Source organism: Marmota marmota, unplaced genomic scaffold (genome assembly GCF_001458135.2).
Source record: "Marmota marmota marmota unplaced genomic scaffold, marMar, whole genome shotgun sequence".
Taxonomy (NCBI): domain Eukaryota; kingdom Metazoa; phylum Chordata; class Mammalia; order Rodentia; family Sciuridae; genus Marmota; species Marmota marmota.
In genome coordinates, this window is record NW_026000261.1 from 10,769,850 (window position 1) to 10,788,197 (window position 18,348).

Genomic DNA, 18,348 nt, shown 5'->3' on the forward strand with positions numbered 1-18,348 from the left:
TATTCTAGACTGCGCTTCAAGCGAGTGAAATACTCCTTCTTATTCTCTAAGAACAAACAGCCCTTCCAACATTCTATGATCACGAGAATTTGGGGCAAAGAGTCTCTGTGAAACTTGTGGCTAGCATCAGTGGTTGCTTGTGCCTCTATTAATTTGGCAGGATCAAAATGATGCTCTCCTTGGATCTTCATCATTGTTATCATTATGAACATTATTGGTAACTTATGAAGCCATGTGGTTCAGCAACTAAGGATAAACACCCAGACTGCCATGCCCAGGTAAGCCCAACCAGGAGACAATGCCATCCCTGCTCTGCTACATCCTAGCTATTCTCCATAATCTTATTTCTGTTAGCATCTGTATTTTTCATTTATCTCAAAAGTAAAGAGATCCCTTAATCAGCTAACAAGTGCAAAAGAAAATAGCAAAGGAGAAAAGGCGATAATATCAAGAGGTTCAAATGCTTAGAAGGTGAGCTCCAAGATGGACAGAACTTGTCCTTGTATCCTCCAGGCACACAGCACATTCAAAATGTGCCTGGCAATTTAAGAGACTAAATAAATACGTGCAGACTTGAATTACCTGAGAGTGATCTACTAGCAGAATAAGTCCTTTCACCACACTGACAGGGTCACTAGATGCTGACAGCATTTTGGACATCAGATCGCTGTATCCATTGAAAAAAGTGACAGGTCTGAGCTGAACATCGAAAAGAATGGCTGACATGCCTGCGAAGGAGTCCAGATTCTCCTCCCCCTCATCAGGAGTGGCTGCAATTAAGCCTTCCAGCCCTTGAGCTTCGAGGACCACCTAGGGAAAAATGGATACAACATTCATGACACGCCTGCTCCGTAAGTAATGGTGAGGCTTCTGAGCTGAGCTAGAACTTTTCTGGGGGTCAAAACCTCAAATGTCTGCAGTAGGTAGGCAAAAACAAAACTAAAGTAAAACAAAACCTCTATGCCCCAATATAAGGCAAATTAGTCTCTTCCATGTTAATCGTCACAACCGTTTTTTAAAGTGTAGATGATTTTACCCATTTTGTAAGTGAAGCAAAACAAAACAAACAAAAAAAAAAACAGGAGACCTGGTGGCTGAGTTTCCACTGAAAAGTCTTGGATTCTCACTGATGTAATTTAGGAAGAAAGAATCTGAGACTGAAGGTACAAGGGAGCTAGAGAGAAAAGAGAAAGGGAGCAAATTGTGAGAGAGAAAGAAGAGAAAGACACAGAAGGTGAGACACAGAGAAGAAGCAGGGAGGGAGACTGGAATGGAGAGAGGACAGATGAAAGAAAACTTCAGTGAGAGAGGGAGAAAGAGAGAAAAAGAGAGAAAAGGAAGGAGGAAGAGGCACTGGGAGGGGGAAGTCCCAGAGCTGTTTAGATGATGCACAGGAAAGTTTGGGCAAGGGTCAGACAGGAGAAAATGGAGCTGCTGAGGCACCTGGATGCCAATAAGCAAATGTGCAGAAGGCAAGCCCACCCTCTCGCCTCTTCTCCATCCAGTGCTGGAGGCAGTTAGGTCTCTGTGCCCTGCCCCCACTGGGATTCCTCTGAAACCTGCAAAACCTGCAGTGTCCCATCCTTGCTCTGTCCTGCCCCCACTTAGGACAGTTGTCCCTTCCCTTGAGCAGCATTAGGGAAGTATTGTCAAGGAGGAAGGATTCTGAGAGCCATAGAGGACCCCAAGCCTCCCAGTGATGGCCTAATGGAGGAAGGCAGGGAAAAGAACACAAATCTATAAGGATAAAGGGGGATTGGGCAGGCAGGCAGGCAGGCAGGCAGGCAGACAGACTCTCAGGCAGGCAGACTACATAGAAGGGCTCTGAAGTTCCTCTATCATCCATTCACTGTGCCTCCATCCAGAGGGTGAAAAAAAAACATTGCCCCTGCCCTTTAGCCTCATCCTTCCCTCCTTTCTGACCTAAAGCTATTACCTTGAGGATACCCAATGGCTGTTGCCTAACCCTTCTGAGGTCTTTTTTACAAAAATCATTGGAACTTTACTGCTGAGCCCCAGTTTAGCTCCAGGCTAAAAGGAAAGTGGTTGAGTTGGGGGCAGCAGGGCCACTTATGTGCCCTCCTCCAGCTGGAGAGTTGGAGGCTGGACAGAACACCTCTGGCTCTTCTCAAGCAGTAGCGGCAGCCCAAGCTCCTCCCCAGCACAGAGACACACTCTGAACCCCACTCCAGCTGCTGGTGACTGTGCCTTTAAATTGCTGCTTTCAGAGGGTGCATCTAGGGGGAGGTGGGAGGGAGGGAAACATCTTTCTACCAGTCTCCCTCCTCCCTCCCCTCCAAGACTCTCCAGGGTTTAGAGGGTGATTGCTGCCCAAAGAGAATCTTTTTTGGCTCCCTGGCTGGCAGGCTGAGGCCCTCCGCAGCCCAAGGCGAGCCCAAGCAGCCGGTAGGGTTATCTGTGTCAGGATCATTTCCAGGGGAATAGTTCTGGCCCCTGACTGATAAAGACAGGGCAGAGAAGAGGCAGAAGAGGAAAGAGAGCACAACTCCTGGAGCAGCCCAAGTTGGAGGAAGGTTCTATACTTTCGGCGTTCCCACAGGGATATTCCCCTCACCTTGGCAGCCAGGCTGAGGAAGGGCTCCAAGGTCCCCACGGAATGACAACTCTTGTTCCTGCAACCCTCTCCTTCCTTCTTCTGTGGACTCTGCCAGGGCAGGTCCTCCTCAGGTGAGCTGAGTGGGGTGAGAAGAAGGTGCATGCAAACACTGGCAGGAGGTTGGGGGCAACCTGGGCAGCAGGCACAGTTTCCTCTAAGTTTACAAAAAGCCCACAGTCTGGAGGGTTCCAGGGGAGGGCACACGCTCCCCCAAACAGGACCCAGGAGCTTTCCATTAGAGATGTCAAAGCTGGTAGGAAGTCTTCTGCATGGGCAAGTTTCCTGGGCCTGGGGTAGGGGCTAGGTAGCTGAGCCCCCAAATGGAGGCCATCTAACTTGCCACCTAATCCTGTCTCCCTATCAGCTGGGCCACATCCTGCTCAGTTCCATAAATACAACAGCAATATCTGGCAGTTGCCTGCACAAGAGTCTTCAAGTAACACAGGTTTGCCCTAAGACCACATGGGCTGCCCAAACTTTGGCCTTCTGCAATCACCCTATCGCCCTGACTGTGCATACATGGCTGCTTACTGTCCCTTGAGGGGCACCAAGTAGCAATCATTTCCTGGGCTTGCATGCAAGGCATGCTTGGGCTCCTTGTAAATGTCTCCCAACCAACTGTTGTTAGGTCAGGAGCCAGTCTAGGTTGACAGGATGAGCTGAGCAGGAAAGATAGTTATGGCTTGGACTGAAGTGCATCCCAAGAGCAGTGTACCCCAAAGCAGAAGGAGCAAGTGTCACTGCAGTATCCTCCTCCCCCTCTTAATCCAAGGAACACCCCAGAGCTGCTTGTTTCTGAGGAGTCTCCTATCCTACTGCTTGCAGATACATTGGCTGGCAGGCAAACAAGGATGCAGAGCACAACAATAAACTTTAGACTAAAAAGTAGCTCAGAGTGGAATGGCAGTTCACCTGGAGTTGACAGGAGGATATAGAAAAAAAGGAGGGCATGAAGCTGCGACTTGCTGGCCCTCTTGGAAGAGAGGCTGCCTCAACGACCCAAGCTCCAATGGCAGCTTTTCTACTTGGGTTTGGAGACTGAAGGCAATTAGAGCAAGATGGGCAATTTGATATGCCCATATGAACAATATGGAAACTGAGGCCTAAAGACGGGGAATGACCGACCGATGTTGTTCTGGTATTCAGTAACTGATTCAGAGTTCTCCTCTTACCCCACCCCAGGACCTTGTATGAGAAAGCCTGTCAGTTCTGGAACCTCCTAGGTCCTGTAGGTGTTTGGGACTTTTGCAGGAATGAAAGGGAGGAAGGAGTGGCTATACACAGTCACTGTCCTCTCAGGTCCTCAGACAAAGTAGCCCCAGAAGTGGGGGCCAAAAGAGGAATTGGGGCTGAAGACAGCTTATCCCACAGTATGTGCCGGGTTCCTAGGGCTGATACTAGTGGGAGAAGAGACCTGAGAGTGGGGATGAGGACTGTAGAGGGTCTGGTTGTTCCATTGTGCAGGGCCATGTGGCCTCCCAGAAAGCAGGTGGCAGGTGGCCAGCAGCAGCAGCAGCAGCACCTGGCTAGCATGGACATCCTGTGGTGAAGTTGCAGACTTCTACTTGCTCCAGCACCACCACCAGCCTCCTCGGATTTCCACAGCCTGCTTAGGCCACCTGCTCTGGCTGTTCCTGCTGAGAGCCAGGGGAGCCTCTGTCTCCAGGGTAAGGGCTTTCCCCTGCTTGGGGGAATTCAAGGAGATAAGACTCTAGGAGGTCATGGAAGAGCTGCCACTGAACTTCCCCAACTCTGGTCCCTTGGCAGCTCACCCTGCCACACTTGCCTCATAGTACTATGGTAGATTTGGTCTGAAGTCAATAGCTCTGGGTTCAAATCTTGGCTTTATTATTTGTTAGCTAGATGATTTTGAGGATATCACTTCACCTCATGAGTTCTCAGCCTCCACATGTATATATAGTTGGCCCTTCATATTCATAGGTTCCATATGCATGGATTCAAGCAACCATAGGTCAAAAATATATTGAAATAATAGCACCTGTACTGAACATGTACAGACTTTTTTCTACCATTATTGCCTAAATGTACTAGTATAACAAGTATTTGCTTAACAGTTACAACGTTTTGGGTCTTATAAGTAATCCAAAGATGATTTAAAGCACACATGAGAATGTGCATGGGTTATATGCAAATATTACATCATTTTATATAAGGGATTTGAGCTTCTATGGATTTTGGTATCTGAAAGGGGGTCCTAGAATCAATCCCCCATGGATAACAAAGCATGAGTATAATAGGGATGATCAGAAAGGACTGATATGAGAACTAAATGAGATATTGTATGTGAAGAGTTTAGTATGGTGTTTTAGCTATTTTTGTTATTCTATTGGTCACTGGCTGGTGCATGGGAAAGAGAGGCCCACTAGCTCAAAGAAGACTGAGACTCAGAAGGACAGCAGCCACCCTGATGCCCAGTTCCACAGTAGGAGCAGCCATGTCAGCAGTGGAGCTGGTTGTCATACCTGGCACAATGATGATACCAAGATGAAGAAGGAGACACCTGGCCTAGCTAGTAGTCCAGCCTGAACTCTGCCCCTGCCCCCAAGGTTTTGCTGAGTTTCTGGTCCCTAGTCTATATATTAGCTGGTAAGCTGGCAAGCAGGCATGCCAAAGAGACTTTGCTGCACTTGAAAGGAAACTTCTCAAGGGAAAAGGAAGCTGGCTTCTAGGCCAGGCCAAACAATACTGGCCCCTTCCTCAAAATCAGGCTGTTCAGGGGGAAAGATGGGAGTTAAGCTTCTTTGCATGATCGCCCTACTGGGGGGGTTTTCCCATGAACAGGGACCTGCTTCCTCTCAATAGTTGAGTACACTTGCTAGCAGTGGCCATGGCCCTGAACCAAAAGAACTCAAAACCTAGCTTCTTGCTACAACAAATGCCAAAAGCCACACCTCCCTCTTCAGAAGCAGGGCCTTACATTCTGTTCATTCTCACGTGAAGCCCAAGCAACTGACACCAATTCTCAGGGATGTAATTTGTCCCTAAACCCCTCCCATCTTTGGCCAGACCAGATTAGCTAAACATCCCAATGGGCCTATCATAATCAAAACACTGCAGTGAGATATCACTCTTCTTTGAGTACTTTCAAAGCACCTTCACAAAAAGAACTCTGTACAAGACCACAGTATGATGTTCAAATTCTAACCCTATATCTGACCAGCCCTGAGACTTTGAACAAGTCACTCCTTTTCAAACCTCCATTTTCTCATCTGTAAAATGGAAATAACAATCCTCACCCCCCAACTCAATGAAAATTGTAGGGTTAAAAAAATCTAATCTTGGGGCTGGGGATGTGGCTCAAGTAGTAGTGCGTTTGCCTGGCATGCACTACTTGGGTTCGATCCTCAGCACCACATAAAAATAAAAGATGTGTCCACTGAAAACTAAAAAATAAATATTAAAACATTCTCTCTCTCTCTCTCTCTCTCTCTCTCTCTCTCTCAAAAAAAAAAATCTAATCTATGTGAAAGCCATTTCCTAGGACTAGTGGCTGAGCTGCCATGTTGGCTTATGGCTATTATTGTTCTCCTCATTTTGTACATTGTTACTCAGAGACCCATTCTCTCTTATCCTCCTGCTTGATGAGGAGGCCAGTCAGAGGTGGATGAGGATGAGAATGGAGAGTCTCTGACAAATGCAACTGGCCTCAGACTTCTTTACCTCTCATGTCCAGGGTGGCTTTGGCAAAGGAGGATGTCAAATCTGGAAACAAGGGGTCTCAGCCTATGTCCCCCTCTGATTTCCTGGACAAGCTTATGGGGCGAACATCTGGATACGATGCCAGAATTCGGCCCAATTTTAAAGGTAAGAAAAGTCATTCTATAAAACCATTCCCTCCTTACCACTTTTTGTGACACACTACCCAGTCAGCCCCTGTGAATTGCCTTAAGGAAGGAGACTGGTATTCCAGGGCTAGTTCTTACAGCTCAGAAACAGCCTCCCCTCCTTGTAGTCCAAAGGCTTGTGTAGCTGGCACTATCTTCTCCCAGCCTGAAGCTCAGGGAGAGAGTCCTCAAACCTGCTCCCTGCCTTCTAGAATGCCCTGCCAATGGGCTGTGCTTTGCTACCCTTAGGCCCACCTGTGAATGTGACCTGCAACATCTTCATCAACAGTTTTGGCTCCGTCACCGAGACCACCATGGTAAGGAGTCTTCCTGTTCCCCATTTCCACCCCAATGTGAATGGAGACGCCAACCAGGCCACACACATTTCATACCTCTGTTGTCCACTTCCTGTTTCATTGTCATGGCTAAAGCCATAGGGGTCTGAATTTGGCCACTGGGAGAATATTTTTCCCTAGCCTTAGATTTCTATAGTTAAAGATGAACTAGCTAAGCAACAAACAGATGGCCAAATATGTGAAGTAGCTCCATGCAGACAACAAGCTTTGGAATTAGACAAACCTGGGTTCAAATGCTGGCTCTACTAACAGTGGTGTTAAGGTATATCTACTTAAATCTTTCTTGGTCTCAGTTTCTCATCTGTAAAATAGAGATCATGATAGCACTCTCCTCAAAAGATTGGTGTAAAATTTAGATGAGATGATACATATAAATAAAGCACTTAGCAGAGAGCCTGGCACATAGTAGATGCTTAAATAAATGCCTTTTTCCTTACCATCTTTGCTTTATTAGCCCCAAACAAGCTCCTCCAGTGGAAAATGCCTACTGTCCCCAATATGCCCCAGAATTTCCTCCTCATGACTCTCCTGCTCACGTAGGGTTGCTGAGCCCCTGGAAATAGCACTGCCTCTGATGGACCCATATCTGCACCCTCCCAGGACTACAGAGTCAATGTCTTCTTGCGGCAGCAGTGGAATGACCCACGCCTGGCCTACCGAGAATATCCTGATGACTCTCTAGACCTCGACCCCTCCATGCTGGACTCTATTTGGAAGCCAGACCTTTTCTTTGCCAATGAGAAAGGGGCCAATTTCCACGAAGTGACCACAGACAACAAGTTGTTGCGCATCTTCAAGAATGGAAATGTGCTCTACAGCATCAGGTACACCTGGTGAATGGCCAGGAGAATTTGCATCAAGGGGAAGAAGACAGATGGAGGCTGAGGGTGGAAGAAGTATCCCCTATGCAGTGTTAGATCCCAGTAAGCTGATGTCACTTCTTTCTTACTGTCACCACCAGATTGACCCTCATTTTGTCCTGCCCAATGGACCTCAAGAACTTCCCTATGGACATCCAGACCTGCACGATGCAGCTAGAAAGCTGTAAGTGTCTGTAGAAAGTCATGGAGCAAGGCCTGAAACAGCAGCTAGTAAACCCCATCTCATGACATCCCAGGTATTAAAAGGGCTACTCAGAGTCAGGCAGGATCTACACAAGCACACACAGACAATTCTTGGCACAGATAAGACTAGAATCTAGGGTTTTCTGACACTCAGTCCAGTTCATTTTTCCATTTTCTGACCTGGATATTCCAAAGACTAGGACATGGGATAGCACAAGCCTGATACACAAATATGCTTGTAATGACTATGGAAGGGGATTTGAAAGGGTGTGCTCTGCCTAAAGATATGTTCCCTTTGTATTTCCCTGAGTTAAGACCTTAAAGATATCTATAAAATGCCACTGTTGGGCAAGGTAGGGTATTCTCTGAACTCTGATTCCCATGAACAGAGATAATCATTATAGAGAAGTAGGAGAGGATAGTTTCAAACATAGAAAAGTGGCTATAAAGGAGAAGTCACCCAAGGGTTCCTCTTTGGCAAAGGTACCAGTCTGTGAGGGCTGTCCTAAGTACAGAGGAGCCAAAGGATGGCAAGGCTGGTCTGTCACCTGTTTCCATTCCTTCCCCATCTCCTGGGTGAGTTGAGACTACAAAATCAGAAGACATCCACAAGGTCCTCAGAGAAGTCATCCCATAAGGCTATTTCTAGTACATAATAACAGTGACACATAGAATGTTTCCTGTGGTCAGCTCTTTAAGAATTTTTAAACCACAATCACATTTGGGCCTTTCTCATGCTTTTGAACTTGGTAGGAGGGTAGGAGAGGAGTCTGGAATCTTCCTGACTTACCCACTTAGGACAGGCCCATGAGACAAATGAACAAATATCCTTTTAGGAAAAGTTTCCCTTTCCAGGTTCCCATAATCCATTCACAACAACTTTGAACACTGAGCAGAGCTGGGCACAATTGTGCACAATTAACAATCCCAGCAGCTCAGGAGGCTGAGACAGGAGGATCATGAGTTCAATGCCAGCCTCAGCAATTTAGGGAGGCCCTAAGTAACTTAGTGAGAGCATGTCTCACAATAAACAATAAAAAAGGAACTGGGGATGTGGTTTGGTGGTTAAGTATCTCTGTGTTCAATCCCTGGTATGGAAGGAAGGAAAGAATTATGGAAGAAAGGAAGGGAGGGAGGAGGGAGGAAGGAAAGAAGGAAGGGAAGGAGGGAAGAAGGAAGGAAGGAAGGAAGGAAGGGAGACAGACAGACAGACAGAAAAATAAATAGAGCAGCTGCTGTTCTCATTAAACAGAAGGGGAAGTGACTCACCCAAAGTCACACAGCTACTCTGGGTCAAAGCCCTACACTGGATTCTGTGAGCCTTAGTGTTTTTGTTCCCTTCTTGACTGACATACAAGAATTGGTACTATAAATGGCATGAACTTTAATGAACTGCTCTCTGTGAGAGATTTGCATGTTCAGATAGTAACCCTAAATTTGACCCAATTCAAGGCTCTGGCTAGGAGTCTGTGGTATGCACATTGTCCCATGCATGACTGGCAAGATATAAATAGCTCTCTCTTCCCTGAGGTGAAGTGGCAGAAGCCCTGGCTCTGAGGCTGGCTCAGCTCAAGACATGTCAGTACACATGCTTGCTTCTCTGGGCTTGAGATATAGCAGGATGTTCCCAGCTGGGGCCCTTGATACCATTCCAACCCTCCTGGACTTCATTCTAGGTCTGCCAGAATAATTCTTCTTTGGGCCTTTCTCATGCTTTTGAACTTGGTAGGAGGGTAGGAGAGGAGTCTGGAATCTTCCTGACTTACCCACTTAGGACAGGCCCATGAGACAAATGAACAAATATCCTTTTAGGAAAAGTTTCCCTTTCCAAGATGAGCTGCAGTTCCTAAACCCCAGGACATGTTTTTCATCTGTTCTTGCCTGCTTGTTTTAACACTACCTCTAACCCTATCCAACACCCACTCTGCAGCTCTCTGCCATCTCTGTCCCTTGCAGTTGGCTATACCATGAATGACCTCGTGTTTGAGTGGCTAGAAGATGCTCCCGCTGTCCAAGTGGCTGAGGGGCTGACTTTGCCCCAATTTATCCTGCGGGATGAGAAGGATCTAGGTTATTGTACCAAACACTACAACACAGGTAAGAACCAGGCTTTTTACTTGCTAGGAGGAACACGAGGGCCTCCAGATGGGAAGCAAGGGGACAAGGCAGCTAGCCTCTACAGAAGTTCCAGTCTAGGTGAGAAATGATGCTATGTGCTTCATAAACTTTATCTCATTGTGGTCATGATTATTAACACATTTTTCAGAAAGAGAACACTGAAGTTCTATGAGGTTACATTAATTGTCCAAGTCACACACTTTTAAGTGGCAGATTCAGAATTCAAATCCAAATCTAAATCCAAAGCCCATATTCTCGTCCCTGTCACATGAAGTAGAGCTGTGACAGTGAGTAGCAGGAATTTTCCACTTTTCCTGGGGCCAACTTTGTGTGAAAGCTGGGAAATCCACATTTTGAAGTAGTCAATGGCTGTGCTGAACAGGGAACAGGCCTGAGATCAGCAGCCAGCTTAGCATCCATACCTCTCAGGTGTGAAATATAGGTCCAGAAATGGAGAGAGGCTGCTTTTCTAGCCTGAGTGTCTACTCTTTGCAGCTTCCCTAAGAGTTGCTGATTCCTCATTTCCCCTGACAATTTGTGAGGAGCTCAGATTCTAAGATAGAGGTAGCAGACTAAAGGGAGGGAGATCCTGGGTTCCTCCTATGGTGTTCGGATATATTTTGGGTGCTCCTTATCAACATGTGTGTGCACATATGTGAGATGCATGGGTGTGGGGAATGGGTAGAGAAATAGTTCATTGAATTCAGAAAAGGCCAGTGGAAGTAGACATTGATATAACATTTTGGGGCTAAAAAATTGGCAATTTTTATGTAGGTCAGTGGTTTTCAAACTTTGGTATGTAATATATTTCCCTGGGGAGTCTGCTAAAATGTTGATTCCTGGACTCTACCTCTCAGGCATTCTAATTACACATGCCAGGAATGATGTCCGGAAATTTGCATTTTAACAAGCATCCTGAGGATTCTAATGCAGGTAATCCAGGAAAAAAAAAAATGGTACTTTGAGAAACTTTTTAATCTACAAGTTAAATTTTTTTGTACTTGTTTATCAGGAATTCCACTCCTTGGAATGTATTATAAGGAAATGTTCCAACATATCACATTGACTTTAGACCTCAAGATGGCTCCTGGGTCACTGTTTATACTGCCCAAACCTTGGAATTGTTCTCACTATCCACCAGTAGGGCAAGGTTAAGTGTGCCTGCTTGGTGCAATAGTATGCAGACATTAAAAAGGATGCTTGTGCTGGGTGTGGTGGTGCACAGTGACTCAGGAGGCTGAAGTAGGAGAACTGCAAGTTCAAAGCCAGCCTCACAACTTAGTGAGGCCCTGTCTCAAAATTTAAAAAATAAATAAACAAAAAGGGCTGGGGATGTGGCTCAGGGGTAAAGCACCCCTGGGGTCAATCCCTCAATCCCCAGTACAAGAAAGAAAGAAAGAAAGATGCTTGCAAGGTTCTTGTATTTACATGGAAATGTACAAATTTTTAAAAGTAAGATTCAAAGTTGAATACACAGAACATTTGTATTGTGATAAATGAAACAAAAAACATGCATTTAAAATCCTAGAAGAAAATATGAGCTGAATGTAAAGTAGTGTGATACAACAGATATGAGCAAGAACTTTGGAGTCAGATAGTCCTGAGTTTGGATTCTGGCTATATTATTCACTAGTTGAGTGTCCTTGAGAAACATAACAATCCCTTCATGCCTCAGTGTCCCTATCTGTAATATGGGAAATAATAATAGTACCTGCCTCAAAGATTTACTATAGTTTTAAATGAGATAATGTCAGGGTACTTAATAAGGGCTTCATAAATGTGAGCTTATGAATATTGTTATTTTCCCCTTCTTATTTTTTTCTAGTGCATTGGCCCCAGGCATCTGTACCAGTGCTCTGCCTCTCCTGCCAGCCGCCTTCTAAACAAGTATTAATTTCATAATGAAAAACAACTGCTATTACAGGAAAAGGAAGGAATGAACAAAGGGAAAGAAAATATAGGTACTTAGTAAAAAGATGTCATGGCAAGAAGCTCAGAGTGGCATGAGGTAGGGTAGGATCAGGGAACAGTAGGTAGTCATAGTGTTACACAGGTTCTCAAAACCTTCATCAGTCATTGATGAAATCACTGGGCTTGAAAAATCTGGTAGGCCTGGTAAGAGTAAGCCTGGATCAGGATAAAATAACAATACACAGTTGGCCCTCCATGTCCACAGGTTCTACATCCAATGATTCAACCAACTGCAGATAAAAATATTCAAGAAGAAACTGCATTTATGCCAAACATGTACAGACTTATTTACTTTTAATATTTTTTAGTTGTAGATGGACATAATACCTTTATTTTATTTATTTATTATTTTATGTGGTGCTGAGGATTGAACCCATTGCCTCACACGTGCTAGGAAAGCACTCTACCACTAAGCTACAACCCCAGCCCTAGACTTATTTTCTTTGTCATTATTCTCTAAGTAATACAGTGCAACAACTATTTACATATTGCTTATACTGTGTTAGGTATTATAAGTAATCTAGAGTTTATTGAAGGTATATAGGGGGATGTACACAGGTTATACACAAATCCTGTGACATTTTATATAAGGGACTTGAGCATCCACAGGTTTTGGTTTTTGCAGAGGGGTCTTGGAACAAATCCCCCATGGAAATCAAAAGATGACTATGTATATCCTCTCGTTTTTGTTTGGGTTGTCTTAGGCTTCTTCTTCTGGAGAATCTATAAGCAACTGTTTTCTTAGCCTCAGGGTCATGGGAAGCAGGGTAAAGTGAAGATGGCTGAGCACTGGTACATGTACCTAGGGCTAATGTAACTTTTGTTGGTAGAATATAATGCTGCTGCCTAATGCTCTATGGGAAACTACGGCCCACTGTCCAGAGCCAGTCTCTGATGGGCATTGTTTATAGATGTCTGTTATATGGCTTTTCTCACTTGCTTAAGACACAGGCAGTCTTTATCCCAGTTCTGTTGCTAGACAGCTTCTGGGATACTAGCAGTTGCAAGCAAGGCTGCTTATATCTGAGTAGAGTCTGAACTAATTGTCTTGTTAATAATCATACAGCAATAATAATAGCTACTTATGAGTTGAACACCTCAAATACATCATTTTATTCATTTTTTTCCAATAGCCCAGTGATGGCACTGATATTGTGACTACTCTGTTTTATAGGCAGAGTCTGAAGTTCAAAAAGCTTGGGTGTTTTGCCCAGGGTCACACAACTAGTAAGTGAAAGGTTCACGATTCAAACCCAGTCAGTCTGACTCTGGAGCCTTCTTGCTTTTATCCTCTTGCTGTGCTGTCACTCAAAAGACCTCCTGCTGGAAGCCAAAGTGCTAGGAGCAAGAGGGCATGTCCATTATGGCTGCTCTGTGAACTTTCTTAGTAGATGTCAGGCACTAACTGTGACCATTTTCAAAGGCTCATTTATTGGCCAGCTGAGGTACCCCAAATTGTTCAACAGAGACAGGGATATCCTAGTTCTGCCACTTAGGATCAGCAGAAGGCTGCGGACCCAGGGCCTGATACTTCACCTCTTTCCTTGCAGGGAAGTTCACCTGCATCGAGGTAAAGTTTCACCTGGAACGGCAAATGGGATATTATCTGATTCAGATGTATATCCCCAGTCTACTCATCGTCATCCTGTCCTGGGTCTCCTTCTGGATCAACATGGATGCTGCCCCTGCCCGTGTAGGCCTTGGTATCACTACTGTGCTCACCATGACAACCCAGAGCTCTGGTTCCCGGGCCTCTTTGCCTAAGGTGAAGAGACATGCAAGGGAACCTGCTTGTCATCAAGTTTCCCATTTCTTATTCATCACATGCTCCCTCCTGATCACTACTGACCTTGGATTTAAGGTTGAGAGGAGCCACTGAGTGGGAACAGGCATCCAACACACTCTCTTCCCCCACAACATATACCAATAATATAGATAACAATGTGGAGGCTGAGGTTAGGGATTCTGTCTGGTTAGGGAGTGAGTACTTTCTTCAGGACATACTAGCATGTCCAAGATCAAAAGACCCTCATCAAGTAAAAAGTCATACTCCCTCATGGTACAGATGAGGAAACAGCTCAGATGGGTAAAATGACCTTCTCAAGGTCATGTCCCACCAGAAACAACCAAAGCAGTATCAGGATTCTGAACCAACTTCTGTCTTCTCACTATGGGAGAACCAAGATACTATTACAAAGAGCTCTAGATATAGTGTCTATTCTTTGAAGATGAAAAAAATTTGAGGTAGCAAATAGAAATTAAAGGCAGTAGACTCTGATCATCTGGAGCCTAGTTATGTTTTGATTACGCAGAAAGATTTGTGCTGATGGGACTAGGAACAGCTCTCCCTGTCTCATGTCTTCCTGTAGGCAATTTAGAGGTCACCTCAAAGTCCTTACAGTCAGCAAGGCTCTGAGCACATCGGGGAGTTAGAAACTCATTTATTCAATAAATATTTATTGAACATTTACTATATACCAGACACTGTACTTGATCATGGAAAAACAATGGAAAGGAAAAACAACACAGTTTCTCCTGGATCTTTCAGTGAACATATTCCCTCTTGCTCTGATTCATTAGGAACCAGAACCTTTGATCTCCCTTCTCTCAGTGCTTGTTCATAATAAGACTTTTTACTTAGGGCAGGGGGTAATCTGGGACATTCATGGCAAATTTATGAATTTGCTATATGGGGGGAATAGTGGTTAAGTGTATGAAATTAGAGTCAAGCCAATTTGGGTTTAAATCCCAGACTCATCATTTACTAATAGTGTGACCTTAAGTAAATTCCTTAACCTCTCTGTCTTACTCGAAACATGGGAATAAGAATGCTATTGCAGCTGGATGTGGTGGCTTACACCTGTAATTTCAGCAGCTTGGGAGGTTGAGGCTAGCGGACTGTGAGTTCAAAGCCAGCCTCAGCACTTTAGCAAGGCTCTAAGCAACTTACCAAGAACCTGTCTCTAAATAAAATATAAAACAGGCTAGGAATGTGGCTCAGTGGTTAAGCACCCTTGGCTTCAATCCCTAATACTAAAAAATAAAAAGAATACAAATATATATATCAATATATAAGGCAGTGTTTGACAATAATAACCACTCAATAAATGTTAATTATTATTATATGTACCATGTGTCAGATTTGAAAAGAAACGTGATGGATATGATAAAGCAGCAGCTAATATTGACCCCAATTATTTTTGATCTGCTAAGAAACCATTGAGGTAGTCCAAAGTTCTAGAGAGAGAAATAATTAAGATCAGGATCAAGTATCCAAGGAAAAGTTATTGGGGTCACTTCCTGCAAATATGTTTCCTAGATGGACAGGGATATTTATGAGGCTCTGAGAGGCAGGATGGATTTAGGCAAGGACCATAGGGCCCAGGCTGGGCTGTGGTAGCTATGTTTTGATAGTGGCCTATATGGAGACCAGAGGCAGTAAAGTAATTCAGCCCTAAGAACTCTGCCCTAGTTTATTGCTTCTGCCATATCAAGGAGATTCTTCTCTAATTCTAGGAGCTATTGTAATTTATGCCTTCCTTTTGCCAAGAGAACTTCCTTTTCTGGTCCCCTCCTGTGAGTGAGCACAATCCATCTGCCCCCAGGAATCACTTAGTTTCCTCATTTGGAAAAAGTAGACTTTATTGGGAGGTTGTTTGTTTACAACATTTTGTGCCTTCTTTTACCTCACTGGACAGTAAGCAAAATACCCAGGCATGCACCCCAAATGAAACAGCCTCATTAGTCAGCCCCACAGAGCAAGAAACTCAGTAACCTAGGAAGCATCTGCTCACTCTTTTGAGTTTGTGCAGCATTAAGTTCAGTGGAAGCCCTGAGAAAAGGGATGGGGCCAAGCCAGGGGACTCTGAATTCCACTCCACAACACAACTTAAGTGTCTAGGATGAAATTCGCAGAGACTTGCTTTGTAGGGGAAAGGCTTGACTTGGCTTGACTCAGCTGGGGTGTCCATTCTCCATGATCCCATGAAACCACTCCTTTGCTCTTATGGGGGACCTCCAAAGACACTCACCACTATCTCTTTCCAAGGCCCTTAATCTCCACAAATGCAGATGCCTCAGAAAAGAGGCTAAATGAAAGATTTTTCCAGGTTAGACCTAAAGTTGTAGAATAAAGGAAGGACCCAATTCTCTCTAGATCTTGTTATCTAACTAGCCTTTAGCTTTCGGGGCAAGCAGTGGAAAGGAGAGCATAGAGAGCAAGTAGAAGCCAGTAGAGAAAAACTCATTGCCAAACCATCTATCCATTCATTCATTTTAAAAAATTAACTATGTGCCAAGAACTCACCTGGGCACTGGGACTAGAACAGTGACGAGCATATAAATAATCCCTGTCATGGAAGAGCTCACAGTCTAGCGGAGGGAATAGTCAGCTATGTGATGGATGCTAAGAAGGTATAGGTAACCTGGGCACATATACCAGGACAACCAACACAGACTGGAAAGATCAGGGAAGGCTTCCTAGAAGATGTGGTATCTAAAGTGGAAGCTGGAGGATATATAAAAGTTATCTAAGTAAAAGACAGACAGAAAAGCAGAGATTTGCTTCTTAGAAAACTACTAAAATAGTTCACCATAGTGGATCATAGATTGCAAGGGGCATGATGAGGCTGGAGAGGTAAGCAGAGGCTCCATGTCATGATTAAGTGGAGTGTGGACTGTAGCATAAGGGTAATAAAGAACCACAAAGGGGTATAAGTGTGGGGGGTAATATGATCAGATTTACATTTCATAAACAAAACTCACTATCATTTCGAAAACATATTGGAGATAGCAAATGTCAAAGCTGGGAGACCATTTAGAAACTGTTGTAGTCCTTCAGACGAGCTATAATAGTAGGGGATGAACTCCTGAGATTTAAAAAAAATATACTGATACATTCATCATTAACAAGACATTATTCCTGGTGCTTAATGTGTCCTTTCCTTTGATGGTTCAAAGCCCTTCATTATGCTCCTTTGTCATTGACTCATCATTGATTTCACAACACACATTTGCCATCCCTGGGGGCACAGTGGGACTGGGAGATGGAGAATGAAATAAGTGGCAAAGTGGAGACACCAAGGGATGTCTAATCATAGTTGCCTAGCAACCCATTACCACCCTTTGTGGTATCACCCTAAAACAAGTAGAATAGGATTTCTCAGCCTCATAGCATTACTGCCATTTGAGGGAGATAATTCTTTGGTGTGTGGGTGTGTGTGTGTGTGTGTGTGTGTGTGTGTGTGTATACCAAGGGAAGGCTGTGCATTGTAGGATATTTACTGCCACCCTAAAATTTTACAACCAAAAATGTCACCAAACATTGCCAAATGATCCTCAGAAACTGAACAAAGTTTTTTTTTTTGTTTGTTTGTTTTTTTTCAGTTAAGAAATGCTAAGGTCAGGGGTTGGAGGTATAACTCAGTGGTAGAATGCTTGCCTAGCATGCCCTGGGTTTGATTCCCAGCACTAAAACAAAACAAAAACTAAGGTAAAGAATTATTCCATGAGACCTTCTCCTAACCTAGGATCCATAGCACCCTTGCTGCCCAACAAAACAGAAGCTGATAAAAGAAGTCATGTGTCCTGAATTCTACCCCTGCTGAGGAGCCTTATGCCATGAGCTCAAAACTAGGTAGAATTATATCTGGTTACGGAGATGAAAGGATTTCAGAAATCTGAGCTCTACTCTCCTCCTGGCCCCACCCAGCTCTAGCCTTGTTCCAGGAGAGGTCCATGTTCAACCTCCATAAGGGTAGTAGGAGAGAAAAGTACTTAAAGACTGCCAAGGAAGGTAGTGAGAGGAGAGTACTAGAGTGAATAATTGTATGCCAACAATGCATCCTCATGATACTGGCCTATTTTCCTCTCCAGGGTGAGCCCCATTCCTAAGTAGGCACTCTTAAAAAAGAGCAGGAAAAAACAGAACTCCCAATACACACCTTCACATTGGGTAATCTTTGCTAAACCCTTCTCTCTGAGCTTTAAGTGTCCTCATGTCTCTCACATGGGCATGGTGAACCCTGCCCAGTTACCACCAGGGTTATAAGAACTTGAGGAGATAACACAGGCAAACAAATGCAGTACTCGTGATTACTGTTGTTTATTGAAATAAAAGAATCAGAAGATGAATGAAAAGAATAATAAAAAGCAGAAGGAAGTCGGGCAAGGTGGTGCATGCCTTCAATCCCACTGGCTCAGGAGGCTGATGTAGGAGGATTGAGAGTTCAAAGCCAGCCTCAGCAAAACCAAGGCACTAAGCAACTCAATGAGACCCTGTCTCTAAATAAAATACAAAACAGGGCTGGGGATGTGGCTCAGTAGTTGAGTACCCCTGAGTTCAATCCCTGGTATCAAAAAAAAAAAAAAAAAAAAAA

General features: G+C 44.3%; 1 protein-coding gene and 1 long non-coding RNA gene across 2 annotated transcripts; one reads left to right on the forward strand and one right to left on the reverse strand.

Moving 5' to 3' along the window:
- Positions 1-617: 617 nt before the first annotated feature.
- On the reverse strand, positions 618-5,710 carry LOC125614287. Its single transcript, XR_007344896.1, has 3 exons — positions 5,691-5,710; positions 5,139-5,143; positions 618-810 (listed from the first exon to the last, which is right to left on the reverse strand). It is a non-coding gene; the product is annotated as an uncharacterized LOC125614287 (long non-coding RNA).
- On the forward strand, positions 2,052-13,831 carry LOC107152499 (glycine receptor subunit alpha-4). The gene is given in 8 exon segments (XM_015497993.2): positions 2,052-2,688; positions 6,312-6,442; positions 6,712-6,779; positions 7,419-7,642; positions 7,780-7,862; positions 9,839-9,979; positions 13,522-13,791; positions 13,794-13,831. Coding segments are annotated over 8 exon segments (1,026 nt in total). The 5' UTR covers positions 2,052-2,617.
- Positions 13,832-18,348: the final 4,517 nt, after the last annotated feature.